At 44.5% G+C, this 20,968-nt stretch overlaps 1 protein-coding gene across 1 annotated transcript in view; it reads right to left on the bottom strand.

Moving 5' to 3' along the window:
• Window positions 1-814: 814 nt before the first annotated feature.
• The window catches only part of LOC115083155 (oocyte zinc finger protein XlCOF6-like), a 49,778-nt gene continuing 29,624 nt past the window's right edge, over window positions 815-20,968 (bottom strand). Inside the window, exon 4 of the mRNA XM_029586963.1 lies at window positions 815-2,904. Within this exon, the coding sequence (XP_029442823.1) occupies window positions 1,253-2,904 (1,652 nt within the window). The 3' untranslated portion in view covers window positions 815-1,252. The remainder of the gene's footprint in view (window positions 2,905-20,968) is intronic.

Below are 20,968 nucleotides of genomic sequence, written 5' to 3'. Positions count from 1 at the left end.
TATCGGCCTGTTTGTTTGCTGATCCGATTCTTTACAAAGATTTTTCTATTGTTTTGCAAATTCCATTGTTCTCACTTATTTCTTCCACTCATAACAATTGTCCAAGCTTAAGGCTGGAGACCAATGGAGTTTTATTGTTCTTGCATTCAACTAATATATTTATCAGGCCATTCTACAATTCCAAAATTATATGAATGTATGAACTGCATGTCATTCTAGTATGGATTCTCTTATGCCTTAAGAGAGATATCTTATTACTGAAGCTTTCAGCATATTCACTACATTAAAATTGTTTCTCTCCAGTGTAGATTCCCTGGTGGATTATGAGTTTGCACTTTTGATTGAAGATCTCACTATGTACAGTAAATAAATATTGACTCTTTTTTTGGAGATTTTCTACTGTTGTAAAAGATCTGTCTTCCTACTGAAATATTTTTCAGACTGAATAATCCACTATCCTGTGCTGCAATTATCAATCTCTCATCTCTATGTTTGAACTCACCATTCCAGGACCATTCCTGTCAAGTTTTGATCCATGTGGGGTTTCTGAAATATCTCTTTGTATTTGCCACTATATTTACAAAGATTTTGCTATTTTGAAAATTCCTTGCTCCTTTTCCCTCATGTACTGGTAGAGTCTCACTTATTCCTTCTACTCATTGTAACAATTATCCAAGCTTAAGGATGGAGACCAATTTTGGCCATTCACTTTCATACTTCAGCACTTTTTGAGTGTTTGCATCTGAAAGGCCCACACCACCTTCAGCTGTTGGAATGTACAATTTCAGCATATACTGACTCACAGATTATTTGATGGATATGGAAAAGTTTTATTTTTCTTGCTTACAATTCTTAATATCTTTATCAAGTCAGTCTACAATTCCAAAATTATGTGAGAGCATGTGAATTGCATTTGACTCCTATGACACTTCTCTAGTGGCTTGCAAGGTCTGCCTTTTTTCTGAAGCTTTTACCACACACAATGCATGGACTTGTTTCAATTCCAGTGTGGATTCTCTGATGCCATATGAGAAATATCTTCTGCCTGAAGCTTTCACAACACTCACTGCAAGTAAATGTTTTTTCTCCAGTATGGATTCACTGGTAGCATTTGATGCTTTCCTTCTGACTGAAACATTTGCCACATTCAGTACACTCCTTTGTGGATTCTGTGATGGATTCTGAGTCCTCCCTTTGACCTAAAGCTTTTATTACACTCAGTACATAGAAATGGTTTGTCTCCTGTGTGGCTTCACTGGTTGATTGCAGACTCTGTTCTGAAGCTTTTACCACACACAGTAAATGGAATTGTTTCCACTCCAGTGTGGATTGTCTGATGCCAAATGAGAGTCCTCTCTTGACTGAAGCTTTTACCACATTCAATGCATTTAAATGGTTTTTCCCCAGTGTGAATTCTCTGGTGTCTTATGAGCGATAACTTCAGACTGAAGCTTTTACCACATTCAGTACATGTAAATGGTTTCATTCCAGTGTGGATTTTTTCATGACATTTGAGATGTTCTTTCTGACTGAAACTTTTACCACAGTCACTACATGTAAATGGTTTTTCTCCTGTGTGGATTCTCTGGTGGCGTTTCAGATTTTCCTTCCGACTGAAACTTTTACCACATTCAGTACATGTAAATGGTTTCAGTCCAGTGTGGATTCTCTGATGGCTTATGAGTTTGCTCTTTGGACTGAAGTTTTCACCACACACTGTGCATATAAACTGACTTTCTTCTTTGGGGATTTTCTTCTGTTGCGAGATGTTAACCTTCCTATTGAAGCTTTTTTCAGACTGAATACAACTCAATGGTCTCTCACCAGTACGTTTTTTTGTCTCTCTTAAAAAGACTTTCCCCTCACATAAGCTTTTATTACATTCACTACTTGAAATTGCTCTCTCTCCTAGTTGGCCTGTGAAGTTTTCTTTCTGACTGATGTTTCTGTCACTATCATTACTCATGAATAATTCTTCTCTTTGTGTTGTCTGGTTTATTATTAGGTCTTGCTTTTGAATGTTTTCTTCTCCACTTTCAGAACATGAAAATGTTCTCTCTTCTGTTTCTATTTTCTGGTGATTTAATAAAGAGAACTCAGAGCTGTAAGATTCCCCATCTGGAGGGCAATAAAAGGTTTTCTTTCCTGTGTGTGTTCTTTGATGTATTACTAAGGATTCCCTGCTAGAAAAATTTTTATTATATTCAATACAAGCGAAAGTGCTCCCTTGAGTGTGGATTCTCTGATGTAATTTCAGGGTTAACTTCTGTTTGAAACATTTCCCACACTGAGAGCATGGAAAAGGTCTTGCTCCTGAGTGGGTTTTCTGGTGCAATACAAAATGACATTTCCTACCAAAGGTTTTTCCACAGGTGTCGCAGTGAAAGGATTTCTTCCCTTCCTCCTCTCTCTTCTGGAGGTCAGAAGTCATTTGATCACTGTTATTTCTTTGGAAGGGTCTCTCTGCTCTCAAGTGTCTTCTTGCTCCTGTGTGGGTTTTCTGGTGCAATACAAAATGACATTTCCTACCAAAGGTTTTCCCACAGGAGTCACACTGAAAGGATTTCTTCCCTTTCTCCTCTCTCTGGTGGAGGTCAGAAGTCATTTGGTCACTGTTATTACTCTGGAAGGGTCTCTCAGTTCTCAGGTGTCTCTGGAGCTCAGGAATGTCTGTGACCTCCCTATCACTTCTCTCACATGCAGTGACTCCATCCAGTGAGTTTCCTGCAGGGTCTCGCTGCTTCTTCTCCAATTCCTGCTGACTTTGGCTCGTGTCTCCTCCCTCAGTTCTCTGGGAAAGATTCTCACAGACATTTCCTGAGTGTCTTGGTATAAGTGTCGGTACTATAGGGAGTTCTTCATGATTCTCCTCCCTCTTCTCTTCTTGTATGACCTCATTGCCTGCTGGATATAAAAAGAAGGAATTAATCATGTGTCAGTGTCAATGGAATGGAAAGCTACCAATGACCTGGAATCAGACAATGACCACATAGGATCTTTGACATTAGAAAATTCTATGACTTGGCAAAAGCTTTATGTGATGCCTGTGAACATTCTTGTGTGATATCTTTATAGAAATCTTCAGAGAAATTAAGAAAAGTACGTAGTAGCATGCTATTGGTTAGAGCAGCAGGCTATGAACCAGAGAAAGCAGAGTTGCTTATCTGTAACAGGTGTTCTCCAAGGACAGCAGGATGTTAGTCCTCACATGGGTGATATCATCAGATGGAGCCCGTTGCGGAAAACGTGTGTCAAAGTTTATAGAAACTTTGGCTAGGTACACTGAGCATGCCCAGCATGCCCTAAACCATGCATCTACTCGAGGTCCCTCTTCAGTCTCGTAACATATAATTACGATTAAAACAAAAATAGGAGAAACCCAACTCCGTAGGGTGGTGGTGGGGTTTCGTGAGGACTAACATCCTGCTATCTTTAGAGAACACCTGTTACAGGTAAGCAACTCTGCTTTCTCCAAGGACAAGCAGAATGGTAGTCCTCACACAAGGGTAAATCCCTAGCTACATGCTGCTCCCCAACACAAAAGGGGACCAACAGTCACCCAACCAGGTGCCAACGGGCACAACACTGGTGCTGTTGGGAACAGAGGGGGAGACAGCCTCAACTCAAACAATGGGCCCTAGGTAGGGAGAGTTGGGTTCTACACCTTGAATAGGTTCCTGAAAACAGACTGGCCTAACCTACTGTCATGTCGGCCGTCATATCTAGACAATAGTGAGATGTGAACATGTAGACAGAACTCCATGTTGCAGCCTTGCAGATCTACTCCACAGGAAAGGATCGCAAGTGGGCCACCGACACTGCCATGGCTCTGACAGAAAGAGGCTTGACATGACCTTCAAGAACCAGTCCCGCCTGGGCATGACAGAAGAAGATGCAATCTACTAGTCAATTGGATAGTGTTTGTTTGGCAAGAGCAACACCCATCCTGCTTGTCAAAACGAATAAAAAGTTGGGTGGACTGTCTAAGGGCTTCTGTCCACTCCAGGTACAAGGCTAAGGCTGTAGTCCAAAAACTGTGCAGTGCTCGTTTGCCTTGGTGCAAATGGGGCTTGGGAAAGAAAAATGACTGGTTAAGATGGAAGCCCGTTAGCACCTTAGGCAGGAACTTCGGGTTCATACACAAGACCACCCTGTCATGATAAAACTTGGTATAAGGTGAATAAGTCACTAAATCCTGGAGCTCACTGAAGTGACCACCACAAAAAATATGACTTCCTGGTCAGGTACTTCAGGTCACAGGTTCACAAGCTGAGCTAAAGTCACTTTGGGGGTCCCAAGACACAGCAGGAGGCCCTATGGGAGGTTTCAACTGAAGCAGACCTATAGAAATGTATGGAACTGTATGAGTCCATAGCACTGAACCATGTGAGGCAGAGGCTGGCCAGCCCTACTCCACTGGACAGTAATAAGAACCAAGCATAAAAATAAGGGACATTTTCAACTAAGGACAATGTTATGGCAACGTATGGAAAACCAGGAGATCTGGAGGACGTAAGTGCACTGGACTAGCAGCCAGAATGAACAGGTCTCTTTGGATTAACCCTTAGATAGGAAGAAAGTGAAGTAAACAGAAACTTACAAGCTGGCATTCCCAGTAAAACCAAAACTAAAGCAAATTCTGAAGGAAAAAGTGACGACAGGGGTAAGAAACCAGATTAAACTGGTTCGGGCTGAATTGCAGGGAGTGGAACAAAGGCAGTGAAGGGAAGCCTACCAGATAGCCAGTACATAAAGAAGGAAGGTAAACTGGTTCCAGGCACCTCGTGCTTTGCGCGGGTCCAGCCAGTCTCTACCCAGGAAGAAAGGGACAACTCTACTTGAGATTTTAACAATTTATTTCTTGTTCCTTGTGCTTGCTGTCTGCTAAATAAATTTAATTCCATTTGTAAACATTTAAATTTTATATCTGTGTGGTTTATTTCTTCCTGTTATCAAGACTCAGATAACAGCACAAATTAAAAGAAAAGTTAGACAAACTCCTCGAAGGTTTAGCTCAGAGCAGCTTTCTGTTACTTTTACCTCAGAGGTGAGACAGGAGGGGGGCTAAACAGACCCCACATAAAAGTACCAACTATAGGCTGTACAGAGATGGGCAAACCATCTACCCTGTGGTGGTATGCGCCAACTGCACTAAGATGAACTCTGGCGGAGTGGGTTTTTAAGCCAGCCTCTGAAAGGTGTAGAAGGTAAATCAAGCAGTTTTTGTGTGGGGCAGGAGAACGGATCTAGGGCCTTCTTCTCGCACCACACAGAAAACCTCCTCCACTTCAGTGTGTAGGACTTTCTAGTGAAGGTTTTTCCAGAAGCCACTAGGACCTGAGACACATCTTCCGAAATATCAAGCAGCTGCAGAATTAACATCTTAACATCTAGGCTGTGAGTGACAGGGCCTGGAGGGAGGGATACCGCAACCTCCCTCGATCCTGTGTATGAGATCTGGGAAATCTCCAAACTGAATCAGTCTCCAGCTGGACAGTTCCTGAAAGAGTGGAAACCAGACCTGTCTCGGCCAATGAGGGGCTATAAGAATCACCGTCCCTTTGTACTCACAAAACGTCAAGAGAGTCTTCGCCACTAAGGGAATCTGAAGATATACATACAGAAGACCCTTGCCCCAATGGTGGCAAGGGCATCTGAGGCTGGTTTGCCATATGTCCTGTCCAGGAAGCAGAACTGAGGCACCTTCCTGTTGCAGGGGGATGTGAACAGAACTACATCCAGGCTTCCCCAGAGCCTGAATATCTGATTCGCTATCTTCGGGTCCCGGATCACTCGTGAGGTGTGAAGACACAACTCAAGACTGTCCGCTACCATGTTCTCTGTCCCGGCCAGGTACATAGCCCTGAGCACCATCCCATGGGACAGGGCCCACGACCAGATCTGGACTGCTTCCTGACATACGTGCCGATGCAGTAAAGTGCGCTCAGGTTGAGCGCACTGTTAGCCCCTGTTTGGCCGCGCGTTTTTGACGAACTATTTTTACCCCTTATACAATAAGGGGTAATCGCGCATGGAAAACGCCCGGTCAACCCTCCCGAAACTAACAGCGCCCGCACCATGCAAATACATGTTAATGAGCCTATTAGTTAGTCCCGCTCGATACAGAAAGTAAAATGTGCAGCCAAACCACACATTTTACTTTCAGAAATTAACGCCTGCCAAAGGCAGGCGTTAATTTCATACAGTACCAGACTGCTTTTCTGTACACCCTCCGACTTAATATCATAGTGATATTAAGTTGGAGGCCCCAAAAATTTTTTAAAAATTAAATTTAAAAAAAAAAATTAAAAATCTGTCCGCGGCCTGCAGGTTGGAAGACGGACGCTCAGTTATGCTGGCGTCTGTTTTCCGAACCCGTGGCTGTCAGCGGGTTTGAGAACCAACACCAGTAAAATTGAGCGTCGGCTGTCAAACCCGCTGACAGCCGCCGCTTCTGTCAAAAGAGGTGCTAGGAACGCGCTAGTGTCCCTAGCGCCTCCTTTTACTGCGGGCCCTAATTTGCATATGTTTCTTTACTGAATCGCATGCCCAGGAGAGTGGCCTGGGCGCTCGCCAGCTCTCCTGCGCGTCTTACTGTATCGGCCCAATAGGAGGTGTGATCCCGTGCCTCCCTGCTTGTTGATATACCACATGGCTACTTGGTTGTCGGTCTGGATCAGGACAACTTTGTTGGATAGCCAATCTCTGAAAGTTCATAGCGTGCATATGATTGCCCAGAGCTCCAGGAAGTTGATTTGACATGAACATTCCTGAGCGGACTAAAAGTCCTGGGTGCCAAGCCCATCCACTTAAGCGCCCCCATCCCAGCCTAGATGCACCCGTGGTTAACAAAATTTGAGTGGGAAGACTCTGAAAGGAGATTCCCTGTTCCAAACTGGAAAGTACCCGCCACCAGGACAAGAAGTCCCGGAGGGACAGGGTGACTTGGATGCGACCCTGGAGGTTCTGCATGGCTTGCCGCCACTGAGATCTCAGCGTCCATTGGGCTCTGCGCATGTGTAAGCATGCCAAGGGTTGTAACAGACAGTCGTGGCCATGTGGCCCAACAACCTAAACATATGCCAAGCCAAAACCTGCTGGTTCTGTTAAACTTCTGCTGCAACGGCTGCTACTGCGACAGCCCTCTGGCATGGCAGAAAGCCCTTGGCCTGAGCAGTTTAGTAGGGCTCCGATGAAGTCCAATTGAGGTGACTGAGATGGGATTTTGGGTAGTTAAGAATGAACCCTAGTGACTCCAACACCTGAATGGTCAAGCGCATGGACCTGGTAGCTCCTGTCTGAACTGTGCTCTTGACCAGCCAATTGCCCAAATAGGGAATCCATGCACTCCTAAATCCACAGAGGTGTGCCACCACCACAGCCAGGAATTTTGTGATGGCCTGTGGGGTGGATATGAGTCTGAAGGGCAACACTCGGTACCGGAAGTGCTGTTCTCCTTCTACAAATCATAGATACTTCCTGTGACCAGACATCCTGTAGGTTGCAAAAGGGGGACCAAGGTGCCCAGGGAAACCATCTTGAACTTTTTTCTTTTTAGCAATTTGTTCAAGGCCCTCAGGTCTAGGATGAGATGAAGTCCTCCTGTTCTCTTTGGAATCAGGACATACCTGGAGTAAAATCCCTGCCCTCTTTGCTGTGGTGGGATGGGCTCAACCGCTCTGGCCGATAAGAGGGAGGAGGGCTCCCGTCAGTAGTGCTTCCTAATGCACCACTGGCCCCCAAAATGGACACAGAGGGCAATTTGGCGGGACACCCAATAGATTTAATTGGTACTCCCGGAAGATGGACAGAACCCACTGGTCTGAGATTACACTTGGCCACTAGTTCGCAAAGAATCGTAGCCTGTCCCCGATCGGAGGGTCCGTTGCCCTGGGTACAGGTGACTGGCTGATGCTCCCTGTGGTCCAGTCAAAATCCCATCCTTGGGTTTGACTGAGGAGCTGGCTGGGGCTTGGGAGCTTTCTGCTACCTGCAATAGCTGCGAGAGCTCCAATGATGGGGACATGATCAAGGAGGCAGAGGATAGAAACATAGAAACATAGAAATGACGGCAGAAGAAGACCAAACGGCCCATCCAGTCTGCCCAGCAAGCTTCACATTTTTTTCTCATACTTATCTGTTTCTCTTAGCTCTTTGGTTCTATTTCCCTTCCACCCCCACCATTAATGTAGAGAGCAGTGATGGAGCTGCAACCAAGTGAAATATCAAGCTTGATTAGTTATGGGTAGTAGGGGAAGTAACCGCCGCAATAAGCAAGCTACACCCATGCTTATTTGTTTTACCCAGACTGTGTTATTCAGCCCTTATTGGTTGTTTTTCTTCTCCCCTGCTGTTGAAGCAGGGAGCTATGCTGGATATGCTTGTAGTATCAGTTTTTCTTCTCCCCTGCCGTTGAAGCAGGATATGCATTGAAAGTGAAGTATCAGGCTTATTTGGTTTGGGGTAGTAACCGCCGTAACAAGCCAGCTACTCCCCACTTTGTGAGTGCAAATCCTTTTGCACTCACAAAGGATAGTACTTTCTTTGGCGAAAGAAGGACTTCCTTGGAGTTGCAGAGTCTACGGCCTCCTGGAAGAGGAGGATGGGTCCAGAGTGCTAGCTGAATGTTGTCGGAGGGTCTCATGATGGTCCCGGAGCTGGGTCACAGCATCCCTTACCCTATCTCCAAAGAGATTCTCTCCTGTACACGGCATGTCAGCGAGTCATTCCTGTATCTCCGGTTGGAGATCCAAGGCCTGCAGCCATGCCATTCTGCGGGCGCCGATACCCACTGCAGAAACTCTTGATGCCATCTAGAAAACATCGTAGGCCAGGCGGCTTGTGTTTTCCACACTCCAAACCCTTGTGCACCTGTGACATGAGGGTGGTCTTGCTGCTGTTGAGGCAGATGCTCAGCCACCTCCTGCACCTGCTTCCAGATAACCTGTGAATATTAGCTCATATAGAGATGGTAGGCAGCAATGCGAGCCATAAACATGGCACCTTGGAACACCTTCCTCCCAGAAGCGTCCATCGCTCTGTGGTCCTTCCCTGGGGGTGCAGAGGAGTGGGTACGACAATATTTGGCCCTCTTGAGGGCGGATTTGACCATCACCAACTGGTGGAGCAGCTGACGCTTATCGAATCAGACAGCCTTCTGGATGAGGTAAACCCTTTCCACCTTCTTGACAGGAAACAATGTGAGGGGGTGTTCCCAAATCCTCAGCAGCAACTCCAAAATGATCTCGTGTACCTGGACCACGACAATTTCCTTAAGAGCCTCTACAAATTGAAGGATCTCAAGCATTTTGTACCTGGCATCCTCCTCTGTCAAAAACTGAAATGGGATGGCCTCCGTCATCACCTCACAAACCCTGCAAAGGTTAAATTCTTAGGCAGCGACTTCCTTCACGCCTCTGGAGGAGAAAGGTCCAACAGGAGACCATCCAAGTGCTCTGAGGAAGACTCTGACCATCCCCCCCTTGGTTCATAGGAACCCTCATCCTCACTGTATGCCACAGGGGATGGGGCCCTAGATACTCTGCCAACATCCAGAGGTGCAGGCACCGATGAAATTGACAGTGGGAGAGGGGGAGGGGCTATAGGCTTTGGCAATCCCACCAACCTCTGTGGAGCTTCCTCCTCTGAGGAATCAGCGACAACTACCATATCGGTAGGAGGTGGCCCCGGTGCTGGCCTGGGAACAGATGTCAGCTGGGTCAGTAAGGCACCAATGAGCACACTGAGCTTCTCCAGAAGTGATATGAGAACAGGCAATACTGGCTCCAGTTCTGCCAGTGCCACAGGACCGAAGCCCTGCGGCGCTTACTTCACCGCCAGCTGGACTTGACGCTCCAGTTCCTCCTTGAACATTGCCGATGCCAACACCGATTGGGAGGAAGGAAGGGTGGACAGATCTTCCTGGGACCCTTGAGGGGGATTGGCGACTGGCACCAGGACCGGTGGAGAACCCAGTCATTGATGGAGAATTGTCATTCCTTGTCACGGGGTCGTTTTGGGGGCATTGCGGCAAAAGCTAGTGTATCCCCGTGCATCAACAAGGACTGGCGCTGATGCTTCTCAGGTTTCCCTCGATGCTCAGCCTGGTCTTTCCCTGGTGCCAAGTGAAGACAATGAACTGGTGTCCTTGACCCGTAGGTCCCACCGATGTCAATGGCAAGATGTCCATCAGTCGGGCTCCAAGGTCCTTGGATACTGATACCACCGAATCGGCCTTCTTTGACTCGAAGAGGTGCCCCATATCTTTTTGAGTCGAAGCAGACATTCCTTCAACATCATCTGGTAACAGAAGCGGCAACCCTTGATGTCATGTGATGCCCCCAGACAGAGGAAGCAGACTTCATGAGGATCGGTGACAGACATGGTCTGCAGACCCTGGGGGTATCAACAAAAACTGGACATGGCCATGACGCAGCAAAACAAAAGGACCGAAGGACGGAAAAGTGGTGGCAGGCTTTGATGGCTGGCAGGCATTGAGGCACTGCCACCATGGGGGATTGACTAGAAAAAGTAAACTTACCCGAAAACCCTGACTGGTTTTCGGGTAAGTTTACGGGAAGGCACCAAGAGGGACCCAGTGACGGGGTGTGAGAAAAAGAAAAATGAAGTTCTCCACTGTCAAAATGTCAAATTTTTTAAGAGCTCAATCAACCGTGAAGCTCACAGCTCCACAGAAAAAGAGAGACTGAAGAAGGACCCCGCGTGGACGTATGGTTTAGGGCATGCTGGGCATGCTCAGTGTGCCTAGTCAAAGTTTCTAAAAAATGTGACCTAAGTTTCCACATTGGGCTCCATCTGATGATGTCACCCATGTGTGAGGACTGACATCTTGCTGTCCTTTGAGAAACCAGGGTTCCGATCCCACTGCCTCTCCTTGTGACCTTGGGCAAATCACTTTACTCTCCATTGCCTCAAGGACAAAACCAGATTGTGAGACTTCTGGGGATAGGGGAAATACCTAATCTGCTTTGAAGTGCTGAAAAGGCAATGCATTCCATTCTCTTGGCCCAATTATAGAAAAGGAAGCAACCAAGAAGTATAGATTGGTAAAAACAGGATTCTTTATTATTACAATATGAGGTGGTAAACAATAAAGCCCAAGCTGCTTCAGGGGCTGTAATTGTCTACCACCTCATATTGTAATAATAAAGAATCCTGTTTTTACCAATTATAGAAAAGTCCTGATTTCTAGTAGTAGCCTCCAATTGTGCAAGCCTTGCAGGGGGGGGGGATCAGAGAGCGTAAGTTACAGGAGGGGAATATTGAACCAACAACCCAGCCAAATATAACAGACCATTAAACTTCAAAAGATCTAAAAACAAAAGTTTAAATTTAGCCAGCTAACTCAGCTCCTCACAGTTATACCCATAAAATATCAGGCTAAATCCTAGCTTGCTAACTTATTAGCTGGTTAAGTGCTCAAATATTCATTTAGCTAAATAACCTCTTGAGTTACAGGTCTGTCTAAATGCTTCTGAATACGGACCTCTGAAATTCTAACAAGAATCAAAGGGGAAACCCACATTTTTTATTACGGATTTTTTTTTAAATATCTTTATTTTCAAATTTTTCAATAAACAAACATGACAGGGAACATATTAGAAACTACAAATGTTACAACTGACTTTCCCCTAATCCTCCCTCCCCCAACTGTCGTCAGCAAAGGCATGTCCAATCCCAATATTTCTCTTTGGATGTAGCATACAAAAACAGTTCAAGATAGATCAAAGAGGTTGCTCCTCGCTTTAGCTTTGAGAGACATAAGAAATACCAACCATCTGTCCAGGAACTCTTTGCAAGCCCTAATTTTCTCATCATTGGACTACTGCAATTCTCTTCTTTTAGATCTCCCACAAACCACTTTACGTCCGTTACAAGTACTCCAAAACTCGGCGGCGAGAATATTAACTAACTGCAAGAAACGAGATCACATTACACCTGTCCTGGTAGACTGGTTGCCAATATCGCAAAGAATATATTATAAAACTTGTATCCTTCACAAAGCTATTTATGGGCAAGAAACTGATTGGTTGAACATTTCAATCCGCCTACACACCCCACACAGAACACTAAGATCAGCGAACAAAGGACTATTGCAAATTCCCTCAGTAAACACAGCCCACCTCACACTAGTACGCGAGAGGATCATCTCCATTGCAGGCCCCAGTGTCTGGAATACGATGCCTGTTGAGTTGAGGCTTGAAACTGAGTTTAAAAAATTTAAAAAAGCCTTAAAGACCTGGTTTTTTGAACAGACCTATGCAGACTACCTTGAGAAAGGCTAAAAACAGCTAGAATGAAAAAAGCCAGCCCTTCCCTTATGGTTTTATTTTACTGTCTTTTTATTAATTGTATTTTGTTTTTACATTGAAAATGTTTTTATAAATTTTCTTCTTGCTTTCTTTTGATGTTTTATATGTAAACCGTTGTGATGTTTTTCGAATGACGGTATACAAAACTTTTTAAATAAAATAAATAAAAATAAATTATATTTCGCTGGAGTGGACCTCTTGACAGATAAATGGTCAAAGACTGCCATATGATGGCGTTTCAGTCTCCAAGATGTCACAGTTGGGGTATCTTCCTTGATCCATAATTCCAAAATCAATTTTTTCGCTAACCAGAAGGCTTTTAGTAGAAATTGCCTTTGCCCATCCGTGTCTTTGGAGGACACATTGCCCATCACCTCAAATAAGCAGAAATGCGGATCTTCCGGAAGAGATATATTTAAGAGTCCACTGAAAAAGCCTAAAACATTACACCAGAACCTGCGAACATTATTACATCCCCAAAACTGGTGAAAAAGAGTACCTGCACCTGACTTACATTTAATACAAGCATCACTGTAAGTTGGACCTTGCAAGCCCATGTCCGGAAAACATATCATTGTCTAAGGAACTTAAATTGGGTTTCCCTTTATAACACATTTTCAGAGACCCTTTTAATGTCCCCAAAACACTGACCCAACACCTCAATTGAAAATGGAGTATCCATCTCCCGATTCCACTGCTCCGTCAGTCTTGTTAACTGACCTGCGGCTTTAATCCCCCTCAAGGCCCGCCATAAAGAGGCACATGGCACTTTCTGCCCCTTAGGGATGGAAAAAAAGTTTATGAAAATGGGAGTGTTAAGCAAGCTGGATCGTGAAATAAGATCGTGTTCAATAAAATGACGTACTTGAAAGTACATATAAAACTCTTTGTTTGATAGGCCATAGGCCGATCTTAATGTTTCAAAGGTGTGTACCCTTCCGGTTGTGCAAGAATTGAGGTAGATACTCCAACCCACTGTCTACCTAAAAGGTAAGAACTGTACTTCCCTGTCCCGGGAGAAATTTAGGATGTCCCCTTATTGAGATGAATGGTGACACCTCCCAGTGTACCCCAAGTCTAGTACACAGGCCCCACCAAGCCGCCCTACAGCTCATAATAAGTGGATTGTGGTAGAGCTCTCTGGACAAAATATTACTAGGAACATGCAATACGTTCTGGAGTTTTATGGGGCCACACCATGCCTGTAGGAAGCTGACAGGTGAGGAAACTTCAGATCCCAAGAGCCAATCTTGGACATGTCGGAGGAGGCACACTAAATTGTACTCTTGTATATTTATTTATTTAACATTTTTATATACCGAAACTTTCATTAATTACTTCAAGCCGGTTTACATAATTCTTATAATACATAAATAAATGAAACATTCTTAAAACTATTAAAAAAGATTGGAACACTATTGACATCTATTATACGTTGCCCAAAATAAACATAATCATAAAATAAAATAACACTCAATTAGGGCAATTCATTTCCCCAATGTCCCAGGGGAGTTGTAGAGCCGACAGTGCAATCCGGGCTTGTTTCTCTCTCCAGAGAAAGGCGCCCAATCTACCCTCCAGGTCCTTCACATGTTTCTTTTTGAGCCAAACTGGCAGCATCTGGAAGACATAGAGCCAGCTCGGAAGCTCCATCATTTGACATAATTGTATTCTACCACCAAGTGAAAAAGGTAGTGTTTGCTAATTCTCCAAGCGCTCTTTTGTTTTAATTAACAGGGGCAGTATGTTACAACGGTATATATTAGCAATAACAAGGAGATGAAATATTGGGAATATTTCATCTCCTTGTCCACCCATCTTAATGGAAAGGGACCCAGCCATTGACTTTTGAGGGAGCCTGTAACATCCAAGGCCTCAGACTTATCAAGGTTAATTTTGAGCCCCGAAAAGACGCCAAACTGCCGCTGAAGATCCATCACCTTTGGCAGGGAGCTCACAGGGTCTGTTAAGAACACCAAAACATCATCTGCGAAGGCAGCGATTTTGAAAGTCTCCTCTCGGATCTCAAATCCCTGGAGCAGCAGCGATTTTCCTTAGTAAAGGATCTAAGGACAGGATGTAAAGCAACGGGGAAAGTGGGCACCCTTGTCGAGTCCCACGGTACAAGTCAAAACTTTGAGACATGTCACCATTTGCCAAAATACAGGAAGAGGGGGCCTGATATAACAAAGATATATTGCATATGATATCACCTACAAATCCGTATTGCCTCAAAACAGAGAAGAGATATTTCCAGGCCACGCGGTCAAACGCTTTTTCAGCGTCAAACCCAATGACCATAGCTGGCTTTCCCAGTAGTTTACAATGTGTCATTGCCATCCAGAGATGGATAATATGTTTACCGGATAACCTGCCTTTAACAAAGCTGGCTTGGTCCAAGGAGATCAGAGAAGGCAGAATCTCATGCAATCTCATGGCATTGATCTTAGCAAACAATTTAGTATCAAAGTTAAGGAGAGAAATGGAATGATATGAAGCTGCTTGTAGCGGATCCTTCCCTCCCTTAGGAAGGACTGTTATATATGCCAATGTCGCTTCCTTCAAAAAAAGATCCCTTAACTTGAACAGCCAAAAAATAATCCCTAAGATCCTCTCCAACTTCCTGGTTCAAAATTTTATACTCTGCATTAAACCCATCTGGTCCAGGGGCTTTATTAGAGGGGCTATTCTTGATCCCATCCCTGATCTCCTGGACTCCAATCGGCTGGTTGAGCCACTCCAGTGTTTGGGGGGAAGTGAGGGTATGGACAGATCTTGAAAAAAATCCCACTCCTGAATTTCTGCCTCCTCTGAAACCTAAGAACATAAGAAGGAGAACATAAGAACATGCCATAGAAACAGTGGCCAATCCAGGCCATAAGAACCTGGCAAGAACCCAAAAACTAAGTCTATTCTATGTTACCGTTGTTAGTAATAGCAGTGGCTATTTTCTAAGTCATCTTAATTAATAGCAGGTAATGGACTTCTCCAAGAACTTATCCAATCCTTTTTTTAAACCCAGCTACACTAACTGCACTAACCACATCCTCTGGCAACAAATTCCAGAGTTTAATTGTGCATTGAGTGAAAAAGAACTTTCTCCGATTAGTTTTAAATGTGCCACATGCTAACTTCATGGAGTGCCCCCTAGTCTTTCTATTATCTGAAAGAGTAAACAACTGATTCACATTTACCCGTTCTAGACCTCTCATGATTTTAAACACCTCTATCATATCCCCCCTCAGCCTTCTCTTCTCCAAGCTGAAAAGTCCTAACCTCTTTAGTCTTTCCTCATAGGGGAGCTGTTCCATTCCCCTTATCATTTTGGTAGCCCTTCTCTGTACCTTCTCCATCGCAATTATATCTTTTTTGAGATGCGGCGACCAGAATTGTACACAGTATTCAAGGTGCGGTCTCACCATGGAGCGATACAGAGGCATTATGACATTTTCCGTTTTATTCACCATTCCCTTTCTAATAATTCCCAACATACTGTTTGCTTTTTTGACTGCCGCAGCACACCGAACCGATGATTTTAATGTGTTATCTTTTGCTTTTCTGATTTTTTTTGTCTCCCTCAGTTTCACCAGGTATTCTTCCCTGTGTTTCTCTTTTTGGGATCCTTTATACTTCTTGTACGCTTTTGTTTTGCCTTTATTTTTTCAGCCACCTCCTTTGAGAACCAGATTGGTTTCTTTTGTCCTCTTTTTTTTTTTTTGTTTACTTTTCTATCAGAGCTGTGTTACCTTTGTAATAGCTCCTTTTAATGTGGCCCACTGTCGTTCCACCTCACCTATTGTCCCCATTTTAACAAAGTCTGTATTTGTGAAATGCAAAACTCGGGTCTTTGTGTGACTTCTCTGTATCTTATTCAGGATATCAAACCATACCGTCTGATGATCACTGATGCTCAAGAAGGCACCTACCTGGACATTAGAGACATTACCACCATTTGTGAGCACTAGGTCGAGTATCACAACCTCTCTTGTGGGTTCCATTATCATTTGTTTGAGCAGAACCCCTTGAAAGGCATCTACTATCTCTCTACTTCTTGTAGATTCTGCAGAAGAGATTCTCCAAATCCACATCCAGCAGATGAAAATCTCCAACGATCAACACTTCTTCCTTCTTTCCCACCTTTTGGATGTCTTTGACCAGATTTCTGTCCAGCTCTTCTGTCTGAATTGGAGGCCTGTAGGCCATCCTGATTGTAAAAAGGAAGCACAATCTTCTTTCTTTAGGAAAGCCCATAATGCTTCTTCCCTTCCTCACGTCCTTGCATTTCTGTTGTTTTTGACAGGAGAAGCTACTCCTCCCCCTTTTCTGTCCTTTAGCCGTAACAGCAATGATGCCCAAGTCCGCTTCCACCATTAGGGCCTGCAGCTCTAGGATTCTAATTGCCCTGACTACGAGCATTTAGGGTCATAGCTTTCCAACTTTTCTCTCTTGGTTTGCTACTCTCCCTAGTCCCCTTTTCTGCTTTTTTTGAGTTGATGGATTGATAGTTTCTCCTCCCATCTCCTGTATCGCTTGGGAGTGACATGCCAATTTCACTGTCCACCCCCACCCTCTAGTTTAAAGGCCTGATAATGTATGCTCTGAATTTCTCACTTAGTATCCTCTTTCCTGCCATAAACAAATGTAGGCCATCCTTACCATGTAACCTTTTATTGTTCCATACATGGCCCCAGCCTCCAATGTATCCAAAACCACTTTCTTTACACCATGTTTTGAGCCAGGCATTGACGTTATCTATATGGCACAGCCTTTCCTTTCCCTTCCATGAACAGGCAATGGTCTTTGCCATGTGTCTAATCTTCTTCCCTAGATTTTGGAACTCCTTCTGTGCTTCAAGGATATGCTTTCTAGCAAGGTCATTGGTTCCCAAATGGACAACATTGATATCGGAGTCTCTACTTTCATCTGTAATAGCATTGACCATGTGGTCTGTATTCCTACTGGCAGAGGATCTTGGAAGGCATTTAAACTCTTGCATCCCCTTCAAAATGATTTCCCTAATGGGTTCCTCTGATGATAGAGTCTCCCAGGAGAAGCAGCTTCCTTCTGTGGCACTGGATCCAGTCGTCAGATGTCACCTTCCCTGTCATAGAACACACTTTGTAAGAAACCATCCATATCCCTCAGTCCCACCTGGAGGTTCTGGACTGGATGCCTAGAGACTATTTAGCCCAGCCATGTTTGATACCCCGTAGGATTCAGTCAGAGAGAGGACAGAGAGCAAGGTGCATTTTTTCCAAACTTTGGTGGGGCCTCCCAGCTTCACCCAAAGGCATTTCTTTTAGATGTGACACCTCCCAGTGCACTCCCTGCCTGAGGGTCCTTCTATTTTTTGAGAGATAGATTTTACGCCTGATACCACTTTGGGGGCAAAGGGTCTCTCTACAGGGGGGCCAAAGCCCTGTGAGCCTGCTCTGAACCCTAGGTAGGCAAGCACCAGTGCTGGATCCTGCTGCACAGAAGATATCCAATTTGATTTTTAAAGTATGTTTTGAACTTACACAGTGTGAGGAGGTTTCTGGCTTCTCCCTCCCCACTGGGATTTCAGAGAAGGGATAACAGCCTGATCTCACTGACCTTTCCCTTTAGAGAGGTCTCCCAGAAACATCCGAGAATAAGGGATAAAAGAGTAACTAAACTAAATGAAGGAAGAACAAGATCAGGAGATCATCTTCGGATTTCCACCCAAAGGACCCGGACAGGCTGGGTGTCCAAAATGAAGATGTCTAAAGGTAGGATTTTTCAGGAAAGTTGGGGACACCTCCAGGAGGATTCCCACACAGCTGCTGGAAGAGTCTGAGCAGCAAATATCACCATGGGCTCTACCCCGAGGTCTGCTAAAAGGACACCTACCTACTCAAAAATCATACCTGTACCATCAGTCGGATGCAAACTTGCACTTCTGGATAATGGACCTTAATTTATTATCAGTAAACTATTGTTTTATACCCAGACCTGGTCCTCTCTGAGTTAATTACAGCCTCTCACCTCCCAGGAAACACCAAATGACTACACACACACTGGCGACCTTTCCTCATCGTCTGGGCCAAAAGGGAGAGCTTTCCTTCATAAAAAGCGTCCCGCCAGGGATTAAGAGTCAGCGTGGGATGGAATAGTTATCCTGAAGAGAATTAAAATTAGTTGTGTGCCCTTAGAAGGAACAATCCCTCCAAAAAAAAAAAAAGGGGTTCAAGGGTCTCTGGCTACACTGGGTGACTCCATCCCTTTCAGACAGGACTTCGTTTTCTATCGCTATAGCTTCCTCCATACCCAATGCAGAAAAGGAGAGCCGGGATCTCTTCACCACAGGTCTTTCTCTTGCCAGAGCCCACTGTAATCCATTTAGTCCTCGGCTTCTGAATTCGGGATGTCCGACTACTCTGTGGGAGTTGGGGGGTAGGGATTCGGTGCGCTGCACAGCTGGGGAAATTGGGTGTCGAACAGTCACATGTCTTGTTCTATCAGAGTCTACTGGAAGCCATTTAATTCATTCATGGGTTTCTGAATCCTCCGAGGGAAACGTGGAGATATTTGGGGATGTGGCAAGAAAAGGGGAAGGTTTTTGAAACCCCAACAACTTTTTCAAATGAGTCACCTGCTTTTCATTGCAGACAGCTGAAAGCAAACTGGGCAGCCCTTAAGCTTCCCAATGGTAGGCCTCTGAACATAAGCACCACAAATGTTACACCGAATAAAAGACATGCTGCCAATAGTGACTAATATACAAGAGGGCAGACTGGTACTTAAGTATTATATTATTTAACTTAAGTCCTTGGAAGAGCTATTTCAGAAGAAAACACCCTAAGGGTGGGTGGGAACAAACAACTTTTAGAGATAAAAGCCATTTTTACACATTAAACGCAGTTATTGAGATACACACTAACAATTATTTTAAAAACCCCACTATATAACTAGGACAACTATATAAAGATTTCAAACCATGCAAAAACACAGCAGAAAATGTCAGCAAGAAATCAAGCTATATTATGACTAACAAATTAAAATTCAACTTATCTGGCCACAAGCTCAGTGGATATGTATGTTTAAGAACATAAGAAATTGCTATGCTGGGTCAGACCAAGGGTCCATCAAGTTACTGGTGCAAGCTCAAATAAGGAATCTGCCCCAGGTACGCCCAGCATCTGCAAGAACTTTCATCCCTATGAAAGAACATAAGAACATAAGAAAATGCCATACTGGGTCAGACCAAGGGTCCATCAAGCCCAGCATCCTGTTTCCAACAGGGGCCAATCCAGGCCATAAGAACCTGGCAAGTACCCAAAAACTAAGTCTATTCCATGTAACCATTGCTAATGGCAGTGGCTATTCTCTAAGTGAACTTAATAGCAGGTAATGGACTTCTCCTCCAAGAACTTATCCAATCCTTTTTTAAACACAGCTATACTAACTGCACGAACCACATTCTCTGGCAACAAATTCCAGAGTTTAATTGTGCGTTGAGTAAAAAAGAACTTTCTCCGATTAGTTTTAAATGTGCCCCATGCTAACTTCATGGAGTGTCCCCTAGTCTTTCTACTATCCGAAAGAGTAAATAACCAATTCACATCTACCCGTTCTAGACCTCTCATGATTTTAAACACCTCTATCATATCCCCCCTCAGTTGTCTCTTCTCCAAGCTGAAAAGTCCTAACCTCTTTAGTCTTTCCTCATAGGGGAGTTGTTCCATTCCCCTTATCATTTTGGTAGCCCTTCTCTGTACCTTCTCCATCGCAATTATATCTTTTTTGAGATGCGGCGACCAGAATTGTACACAGTATTCAAGGTGCGGTCTCACCATGGAGCGATACAGAGGCATTATGACATTTTCCGTTTTATTTATCATTCCTTTTCTAATAATTCCCAACATTCTGTTTGCTTTTTTGACTGACGCAGCACACTGAACCGACGATTTCAATGTGTTATCCACTATGACGCCTAGATCTCTTTCTTGGGTTGTAGCACCTAATATGGAACCCAACATTGTGTAATTATAGCATGGGTTTTCCCATAACATGGTCCAATACGGTTCCAGTCCCGGAGGAATTTCCCCCATCTTCCAGGGAGTCAGGATCCGTCTCATCATCGGTGCTATCCGGGTTCCTGTCGGGAATACCTGCTAACCGAGGCGCACTTCGGCGCTTACACATAGGTCTGGAAGAGGGAGGGGCCACTGGCTGAGGGTCGGACCAGACAGGGAGTGTTGAAGCTGAGGACTGAGGACTGTGCCTGAACAATTGCAATCCTTGAAGAAAAAAAATACTCTACCCAAGAAAAGGCAGAAAGATCCAGGCCAAAACCAGAAGGCACTGGAGCAGGCCTCACTGAGCTGCCATCTCCTGCAGAGAAACCAGTCAAGGGAGTTCCAAGGTCCTGTGAACCTCCAGACAAATCCTTAGCCAGACCATCATCAGACTAGGAGGAACCAGGCTTAGCATAATCAGAGGAAGACAATTCTCCCTGGGCCTCCAAGCAGCGCTGACACATGTTAGAGGGCACTCCAGGCTGAAATGCCTGAATACGACAGGCAACACAGAGAGAAAGGCACTTAGGTTTTTTGGTTCATCGGCGCCATTAGTTCACAGCCGACTATAATGTGTGTCTGGCTGGCTCACGCTGA

The sequence above is a fragment of the Rhinatrema bivittatum genome, chromosome 2 (assembly GCF_901001135.1).
Source record: "Rhinatrema bivittatum chromosome 2, aRhiBiv1.1, whole genome shotgun sequence".
Lineage (NCBI taxonomy): Eukaryota > Metazoa > Chordata > Amphibia > Gymnophiona > Rhinatrematidae > Rhinatrema > Rhinatrema bivittatum.
The sequence above is the reverse complement of the archived record's forward strand: the minus strand, read 5'-3'. Positions and strand labels throughout refer to the sequence as shown.